Raw genomic sequence first — 9,069 nt, forward strand, 5'->3', positions numbered from 1 at the left:
AATTCGCCAAGACAGGCGGGGAAAAGTAAATTTTTCCAAAGTAAAACTTTGTGAGCAAGGCACACGAATCCTAGTCGCACATTCTTTTGTATAAAGTTAATAACAGGAGTGACGAACGTATGAGCCTACAATCCATGTTATTTCTAGTGCAAAATCGCGGTATATAACAATATAAAAATATATGCAAGTATCAAGAGATGTCTCTTACTGAAAACAATGTAAATTTATGTTAAAATTAGCAGCGGTTTCTCCGACGGCGGTAGCTCTTTCGTTTCTTGTATCTCGACGACCTCCCGTTTTATTATGTTCCCTTTCTCGTCCACTTCATCGATAGACAACAAGATGTTAGATATAACAGGTACGGATTTGTCAGCGCCGCCCTCGGCCGTTTCCTCGTGCGAGTCCTGTACGGCTTCCGACTCTTCCTCCGCGTTATCCTCAACGATCTGGGGCAAACGTTATAATATATGATTTTTTCAGAATAACAATCTTCGCGTAACCTTAAGTCACCATAAATTCCACCCACTTTTACTTCTGTTAACGAGGTAGTTTGATTTAGCTCTAGTTTATATTTTATGTTTGGTAGATCCGCCTCTACGACGGGCGACACGTTCTCTTCGTCCACAGCCTCGTACCGAACCATCTGCAGCCTGTAACACCCGTCCTCGTCCTGCGTGTAGTGAAAGCGCTTGTGTCCGCTGGGCAGTTGCAGTTGATGGGCTTCTATGAGATGTTTCGTCAGCCTGTAACTCTTTCGGTACTTGATCGGGCATTCGTGGCAACAGTACCATCGCACCGCTTGACTGTGTACTCGTTCCACGTGCCTATGGGGGATACATCTATTATTTTCATTATCAAATAAAGAACATTAATGAAAGCCCTTGCGATTACCTGTCCAAGCTGTAAGCTCCCTTGCACGTGTAGAGGCATCCCTCGATTTGGCAAGAGAAGTTCGGTCCATTGGTGTGGACAGTCATGTGGGAATCGAGATCCTGCTGCGACTTGGCGGAGTGCGAGCACAATTGACACGGAAACGTTCTGGTCGGCATGTGACGGTATCGCACGTGCTTCGCCAGGCTCGCCGGCGACTCGCAGCTCATGTCGCACAGGGAGCACTTGTAATTGAACACGTGGGCCCTCATGTGGTCGCGCAAGATGCCCTCGGTCGGATAAAACTTGTTACAGTGTGAGCAACGGAATCCTTGCACTGTAAATTCACGTGTTTTAACATGGAAAACGCGAGGGAGACAGAGCTAATGTCGAGTATACGATGAATCCGTTACCCTCCAGGGGAATCTGCCGCTGGCAATGCGTGTGGAATTTCGCTTTCGAGGCGAACGTGACGCCGCAGTCCGGGCAGGCGACTATCTTCTCCTTGGTGTGGCATCGGACGTGATCCCGCAGCTTGTACAAGCTGGGAAACTTGCCGCTGCATCCGGTCCACTTGCACTCGACCCCGTTCTTGACTCTGTTGCCGCGCGGACAATCCGTCATGTGTATCATAATGTGATACAAGTACATTTGGTAATTCGTGAACAGCCTCAGGCACTCGTTCCACCTGCACAAGTGCGGAGGTGGGGAGTCTATGATGTTCTTCCATTCCGGGTCTCTGCGGCATTTCTGCAATCAGAAGGAGCACCGTCTTTAATCGCTGCCGTTCCGATTACGGCGGTTTCGAGACGCTCGAGACGCCGCTGCTTACCGGTAACTTGGTTCTCCCGCGGACGTTCGATCCGATACACTTGAGCTTGGTGTGGTAGGCGTGATAATTTACGTGCCGTATTATATCGTCGGACACGTCGCTGTCGTACGGACAGTCCTTCCACTGGCAAACGTAGACCTCGCCGTCGTCCTTCGTGCCTATCTGTACGCTCGGTATGTGACTAGAGACGTGCCTCAAAAACTCGTCCATTTGACCGCTGCGAAACGCGCACTCCTTCCACTCGCAGGGCAGATTCAGCACCTCGTCCTTGAGCTGCGTGCCCACCTTGTGCTTCTTCCCGCCGCACTCCGACACGGAGTCGAACTCCGAGTCCGTGTTGCACCAGTCATCGTACTCGAGCTCCTCCAGCTTGCGCTTGAGGCTCTCCGCCTCGGAATAGGGACAGTCCTTCTGCGACTCCACCCAATTGCTGCACCTGTCCAGCACTACCTTGCTCGCCGTCACCTTCGTCTCTGGGTCCGTCATCGCGCGGGGACAGCAAAACTTCATATTACGTCCAGCAGCCTGGAACAAGATCTCGAGCGCTGATCGGAAGCGTATCGCAACGTATTTCGGAGAAGCTACAACATTCGCGAAACCGTACCTGTTAAACCGTGTCGCTGCAACGCGACGCAGAGCGGCCGATCAATCGACGAGACTCTTCGCACGAATTCTAAAAATGATTCCTAATCGGGCCTTCGCAGCTACCGCCAACGTGCCGAGCCGCGTCTGCCGCGTGGCACACCAGTCGTTCAGCGGTTCCCGGCGGTGGTGGGCCACGCGGTCGCCGTTTCCTCGCCGTCGACCACGCGATATCCTCTGCTATGCGTCCGTTCCTGTCGCGGGCGCTCCCGACGCTGCTACGCGAGTGTCACCTCGTCCGCGGATCCTCCTCTCGGGACCCGCGACTCGTCGCATCGCGCGGGACGTCGCGCCACTGCGTTGCCGCCAGCTACCCCGCGAGCGACCGCAGGGGCACGACCATCTGCGCCCTGTCCTCCGGTTGTTACTCTCGCACCTTGCCCGCCGCGAGAACAGAGGGGAGGGAGGGTCCTAACGCGCTGATCCTTGTGGATCTCTCGGGCGACAGGTTAAGGGTCTTAACGCGCTCGAGCCCGCGTGTCTCTCCCCTCCCTCCGCTTCGTGTCACTTCGGCGAATTCCGATTAACGGATATAACATTGTATGAAATGTCCATTTCTATCGATGCGGATTAATTTTTATCTTGGCTCAACTTGCCTGTCGGCTTCCTCTAGCTTGAAGAGTTTGAAAGAGATAAGAAGCGAGCTAAACCGAGACTTTGCGGACAGTCGATCTGCATTTGGTAGACGTGGACGTTCCTGCAGCCTTTCTTCTTTTCTTCGAGCGTTGCACGTCCCATGCCAGTTTTCACCAACGTCGTTTCGTCTTGATCTTGGTTTAATTCATCCTCTTGCCTCTTTCTAAGGCCCGGTTTCACCAACGTTGTTCAACTTTAAGCTTAGCTCAATTCGTTCTTTCCAATTGTTACTTCAGGAAGAGACAAATGAAGCGACGTTTGGCGAACCCGGGCTTCGTTCTTTGTCTCTTTCCAATTGTTACTTCAGGAAGAGACAAACATGAATTAAACTAAAATTGAAGTTAAGCGACGTTTGGCGAAACCGAGCCTTATTCGTAAAACTAGAAAAAGACACAAAGTAAGCTGAGCCGAGATTAAAGTTCATCTGCATTGGTAGAAATTGGCATTATAATAGAAAAAGAAAGGATGAATTAAACTAAGATCAAAATTAAACGACGGTAAACTTTGCGATCCACGAGTTCGTCGTCGATCGGGATGCGAGATCGTCTTTTTGCAATTCATTTTTCGGAATTAAGTTAACGTCAATTCATGACAAGCGTCATCGATGTAAGAGCGAGAACTAATTTTCTTTTTAAGGTCACGGCAAGTGCGGCGTGGCAGTGATGAGAATGTCGGGTAGCCGGTCTCTGGAGGTGCTGCAGAAGATGACGAGCATATCCAAGCTGGAACCGAGGAAGGCCTACCTGCGAAAGATACGCGATCCGGAAACGGGCGAGGTCATCGACAACGGGCTCTGCTTGTGGTTTCCCGGTGCGCGTAATTTCATCTCTGTGAATTCACGTTTTAGATATTCAATTTTCAATTTTTTGGCGAGGAGAGACTTGTTCAGTTTTGAGTTGGAGGAAGATCAAACTTTCTATGCCGCATTATTTACGGGCTGACCCCAATATAAGTGTTTTTCCGAGGACGATTCCTAGAGCCACAGCCGATCGGCGACGGAAGAGACGAGAAACCGCAGAGGATGCCCCAATTAATTCATGTCTGATTAGGTCAACCCGTTTCCAGGTCCGCGCTCGTTCACCGGCGAGGACTCCGTGGAGTTTCACGTGCACGGCGGACCGGCGATCCTGACGCGGCTGATGCAGGTCCTCTCGAGGCTGCGGGTGCATCCGGCGCTGCCGGGCGAGTTCACCAGACGCGCCTTCTACAACAACAAGCTGGACCTGACGGAAGTGGAGGGCCTGGCCGATCTGATAGAGGCCGAGACCGAGTGCCAGAGGAAGCAGGCGTTGTTGCAGGCCGACGGTGTCCTACGCAAGCTGTACGACGGCTGGCGGAAGGTGCTGTCGGAGGCCGTGGCGAGTATCGAGGCGTACATAGACTTCGGCGAGGAGGAGAACATCGAGAGCGACGTGATACAGAACGCGCGTCGCGCTCTCAGACTGCTGACGCGGGATCTGGAGGGCCACCTGGCCGACGGCAGGCGCGGCGAGATCCTGCGCAGCGGCGTGAGGACCGTGATCGTCGGCGAGCCCAACGTGGGCAAGAGCAGCCTGTTGAATCGCTTGGTGCAGCGAAACGCTGCCATCGTCACGCCGATCGCCGGCACCACGAGGGACGTCATCGAGCTGACCGCCAACATTTCGGGCTATCCCGTGCTGATAGCGGACACCGCCGGTATCACGGAGGACACCGGGGACATCGTCGAGGCCGAGGGTGTCCGTCGAGCGAGGAGCCACGCGGAGAACGCCGATTTCGTCGTCGTCGTCGTGGACGCGCTCAAGTGCGCGACCAGCGGCATCACGTACGAAGACTACGTGCGCGAGTACTCGGCGTCGCTGGGGATACGGGAGCTATTGGCGAGAATCGGGAGGGAACGTTTCGTCGTGGTAGCGAACAAGAGAGATTTGCTGAAGGAGAACGAGGCGCGGCGCCTCGACGGCGCTGAAGCGGCTCTGATATCCTGCACGACGGAGGATGGCTTCCAGAACTTGCTGCGAACGCTGGCGGACCGCTTCAGTAATATGTAACGATACAATTGATAAACGTCGGACACTTGCAATTGCGATTACATTTTGACGGCACGCATTTTGTTTAGATGCGGCGACCCATCCGCGGAGAGTCCGACCATCAGCCAGGCGAGGCACAGAAATCACTTGACGCAGTGCTCGAGGCATCTACACAACTATTTCGAACTGTGCGCCAACGAGCAGCACGACGTGGCGATAGCGGCCGAGGAGATTCACAAAGCGATGCGAGAACTCGGGAGGATAACGGGACACGTCAGCACGAATGAAATATTAGACATTATATTCAAAAACTTTTGCATCGGCAAATGAAGCGCTGCTACCTGCATATTTCAAACCGCGGATCGTAATCACCCGTACAGCACGCATGTCTAAAAGATGTCTTAAAGATGCAATGCTAAAAATTGTTATCATGAAAGATACGTGGAGCATCGGTCCTACAAATGCTGGTATAAAGAGACTAGAGTTACAAATCGGAATTATCTCTGTGCACGCGTGCGTAAATATTTCACGCTCTTCTTTTTGAAGAGATCTAGCACGGTTGCAGACAGCGTGAAGTAAAGCGAATGGAAGGAAGAGGACCTTCATAAGCATCGTATGTTTATTAACAATGTTACACGCACAATCATACATAGAACAACCTTTTGCCTGATTATAAGATATCGATACCCTACGCGTTATACACAGATAGGGCTCCGTTACGTGGTTTCAAGTCGTTATCTGTATGCCATGTCCGTGTTATGTGGTAATTGCATCTCGTTACTATGACGTTTTATCATAATAACTCCGCTCGCTCTCGCACAAAAGGATAATTTCACTTGGCGAAATAACGAAAGTAAAACAACTCGATTGAAGAAAAGAAAAAGAAATTAAATGCATATAAAAATTTACTTCTTATGACTCGATTTCTGACACACGTCTGACAAATCTGCGGTACTCGGAATAAAGAACGCGGTTCCCTATTCGGGGGGGAAAAAAACGGAAGAAAAAGGAGTTGTGTTGCGATTGACCATTATAAATGGTATCATTACAAAGTCCATTATGCAACTGCTAATGTAATTTTTCGCACTCTAATCATGCTTACCGTGTTAATTTCATTTTTACACAGTGACAGCGTCCAAATTTTAACAAATATAATCTTTTTTTTTCTTATATTTGCACGGTGACTCCTCGTCTCCACCCGTTCAGGGATTAAATTCAATTCGCGTGACTCGTTTGCGAGTCACGAAAATTTTATGCGCGTAGCGAGAGGCCACCAACGAACGTGCTGTTAATATAGTATGATCAGTCCATGTAAAGAAATCGAATGGCTTATAAATATATATAAAGATTTGGCGGATTCATCACGCGACTCAACACGCCGCGCAGGATTCGTCGCTTATCCCTCCCTCTTCTGTGGTGTCTTTTTAATATATATGTATATATATATATATATATATCATATAAATCCGATGTGTAGAATCCCCGCAGAGTAGATTGCTCGTTTGTACAATTGCGTAGAATAGTTTCGAGACCTATTCGAAAGCAAACTGACTCGCGCTGCACGTCCGAGACGCATTTATTACGTTGTAGATCGTTTTCATTTTCTATCTACACGTGTTCTACTTTCTTTCACCCAATTTTAATATATAAAGCCTTAAGTTATTGCGCGAGCTCGTCCGGTCTCACAAGGAAGCTAAAGCTTCGCCGCGCCTTGTTTCTCTCTTCCTCCTCTTCCCCCGCGAGACCGGACCGATCACGCGCAACAGATTTTTGTAATCCTTAAATGCTACTAACGTTGAAATCTCGCCCAATTCTTGCGCGCGACGAAAAATCATAGTAGAATTTAAAGATTAGTGCGAACCTAGTGAACCGCAATCGAGCACATCCGTCGGACGAAAAAGAATTCATGCGCGAGTAACGCAAACTCGCGACTAAAACATAAACGAGAAAGAGAGTAAGTACAAAGATATATAACATCCTTTCACATGCTGCCTCGAATATACAATAATCCAATGTAAATTTTTATCGAAGAAATCGGAACGTTACTCGTTCAATATAAAAATATATAATATTCCTTTGCATTTCAAGAGAATATAATAACCGAACGCTTGCATTTTTATCGAGTCGTCCGTAAATCCTTACCAGAGAAGTTGACGAGTAGACAATCAGACCGCGGATGTGAAAATTGAGAATCGAAAATCAATCGCAATTTATACTTGAACAATACCACACTTGAGAGACCGAGTGCTCGGTTCGGGACCACGTACGGATGAACGCGAGCGGTTCACAGAAGGTCCTACCGTGGCAGATACGAACGAGAAAAAGAGAAGCGAAAGAAAGTCCGTCGAGGATCGAGTCGAAGACTCGTCGATTCCTTCTCTCGTCCCTAAATGATCCACGACCTTACATCGGAGTAAACGTCCACATTCGTCCATTTCACTCCCAATTCTTTCTCCATCTAACACGTCCCTCGTACGACGGCGGAGGATACGAGAGAAGAAAAGCGACGGTGGAGGGTGTAGCGGACCGAACCGAAATTCGCGTAATAATTTAGCTTGATATGAAAGGAGAGGTGAAAGAATGTAGAACGATGCATGGTGAAAACGAGAAAGTGATAAGTTTCGAAAGTGCAACGCGGGTCAAGTTTCTTTACATGTATCTCTGCATCTTTGACTGACCATACTATATCGAGGAACGTAGCTAAATTCGTTTGCGATTCACGAAATGCGCGTTGGTCCACTAAGACCACTTCCCGAGTCCTAAAATGATTCTGAAGACCCGTTTTGTTTTAATTTACTTTCATTGATATTTTTCCCCCTTTATCTCTTTTATTTTAGGAAAGAAAAATCTGTTTTCGCTCTCTTACATCTAATTTTTATCGACGCGAGTATAAAAGAGAAGCAACCGCTCACCAGTTAAAGGGAGAACACGATATATATGGTGGAAGTTAAAATAAAACAAAGAAATGATCGAGACTGATGAAATACTCGGATTATTTTCGGGACAGGGAGATGATCTTTCTGCACCAACGAATGGGAATGGGAATGAAAGAATCGAACCGAAGGCGAAGAGCCCTCCGTTCGATCCGCGATAGGCCTTTTACTTGTTCGCTTTTCTCTTCTCGTATCCTCGCTCGTTAAAGGCGCTAAGTTTGACGATAATTAGATTATCGCGAGCGTCCACCCAGCAATTCGTTGAACGAGGAGAACAGCGCTGCTGAAATGATACAATTAACTTTAACAGCATGCTGATTGTATTTGAGACGTTAAAAATTCAGTTTCGATTTCGCGAGATCGTTCAGGAAAGCTCCGTGGAGACCGATTCACACCGATCGTTTTCACTCACTGCGAACTCCGACGAAGTGAAATATTGTCAACATTTCTCTCGCACCCGTTTCTTTTTACTAATAGCGCACAGATGTACGCCGCATAAAAGTGAGATGTGCACGTCAAGATCAATTTGAAAACTCATCGGTTTTGTGAAACAGTATAATACACGACTTCAATTTATTATCCCCCAATCATTCTTGGAGAGAACCTTTTAAAAAAAACCGCATGTATCTCAACGCACAGCTCTGATATCTGCGTCGGAAACTCGCTCGTAGATTTCGGAAAGGTGATCTGCCTCGATACCTCTTATCGAGAAAGGCAGCGCTTGGAGACATCCGATCGCAAGTTATCACACAGGAAATTATTTCGGAAGAGAAACTTCATTAAAAAAAAAAAAAAAAAATACAAAGACCTCAACTGAACGTTGGGGACAATTAAGTCATGTCGTTCGGTTTCTCGAATTGGCTTCGACTCGCGGAAATCTTGAGATAAATCTTATCATCCGGCGACACCTCGGAACCGAAACGGTACCATTCTTCGCCGGAACACTCGGCGCTCCGGCCCCGGTTCCGAGGATCAGCCGGGATCAGCAGCCGATGGCACGGATCATCTCTTTCGTACGGAAAGTAACGGGGACGAGAAACCGCAACGGTTCACCGTCACCCGCTCTAGCGAATGTATGTCTATACGCACATACACACATTCTATACTTTGCATGTAAGTAATGCCTATTTTCCAAAGATATATGTTA

General features: G+C 48.5%; 2 protein-coding genes across 4 annotated transcripts; one reads left to right on the top strand and one right to left on the bottom strand.

The window, feature by feature from the left end:
- Positions 1-6: 6 nt before the first annotated feature.
- LOC105562677 (histone H4 transcription factor-like) lies at positions 7-2,453 on the bottom strand. 3 transcript variants are annotated; one of them, XM_012013691.1, is made up of 6 exons: positions 2,311-2,453; positions 1,703-2,230; positions 1,284-1,620; positions 892-1,207; positions 527-824; positions 7-446 (listed from the first exon to the last, which is right to left on the bottom strand). In XM_012013691.1, exons 2-6 carry the CDS (start codon positions 2,210-2,212, stop codon positions 225-227), a joined length of 1,683 nt encoding a protein of 560 aa, XP_011869081.1. In that variant the 5' UTR covers positions 2,213-2,230; positions 2,311-2,453; the 3' UTR covers positions 7-224. The 3 variants fall into 3 exon arrangements, with proteins under 3 accessions (XP_011869081.1, XP_011869080.1, XP_011869082.1); XM_012013690.1 differs by having other exon boundaries at positions 1,703-2,227; positions 2,307-2,453; XM_012013692.1 differs by having other exon boundaries at positions 1,703-2,247; positions 2,307-2,335.
- Positions 2,454-2,507: 54 nt separating this feature from the next.
- On the top strand, positions 2,508-8,721 carry LOC105562676 (tRNA modification GTPase GTPBP3, mitochondrial). Its single transcript, XM_012013689.1, has 4 exons — positions 2,508-2,704; positions 3,617-3,790; positions 4,046-5,006; positions 5,079-8,721. The coding sequence occupies exons 1-4, from the start codon at positions 2,527-2,529 to the stop codon at positions 5,317-5,319; spliced, it is 1,554 nt and encodes a 517-aa protein (XP_011869079.1). The 5' UTR covers positions 2,508-2,526; the 3' UTR covers positions 5,320-8,721.
- Positions 8,722-9,069: the final 348 nt, after the last annotated feature.

The sequence above is a fragment of the Vollenhovia emeryi genome, unplaced genomic scaffold, assembly GCF_000949405.1.
Source record: "Vollenhovia emeryi isolate VEMERY1.0 unplaced genomic scaffold, V.emery_V1.0 DF939185.1, whole genome shotgun sequence".
Lineage (NCBI taxonomy): Eukaryota > Metazoa > Arthropoda > Insecta > Hymenoptera > Formicidae > Vollenhovia > Vollenhovia emeryi.

Coding starts and splice junctions, on each gene's coding strand:
- LOC105562677 (XM_012013691.1), bottom strand. CDS start 2,212: ATGAAGTTTTGCTGTCCCCGCGCGATGACGGACCCAGAGACGAAGGTG. Junction 1,621..1,702: donor GCGGGAGAACCAAGTTACCG/GTAAGCAGCGGC, acceptor TTCTGATTGCAG/AAATGCCGCAGAGACCCGGA. Junction 825..891: donor GGAGCTTACAGCTTGGACAG/GTAATCGCAAGG, acceptor TATCCCCCATAG/GCACGTGGAACGAGTACACA.
- LOC105562676 (XM_012013689.1), top strand. CDS start 2,527: ATGCGTCCGTTCCTGTCGCGGGCGCTCCCGACGCTGCTACGCGAGTGT. Junction 2,705..3,616: donor CATCTGCGCCCTGTCCTCCG/GTTGTTACTCTC, acceptor TTTCTTTTTAAG/GTCACGGCAAGTGCGGCGTG. Junction 3,791..4,045: donor GCTCTGCTTGTGGTTTCCCG/GTGCGCGTAATT, acceptor ACCCGTTTCCAG/GTCCGCGCTCGTTCACCGGC.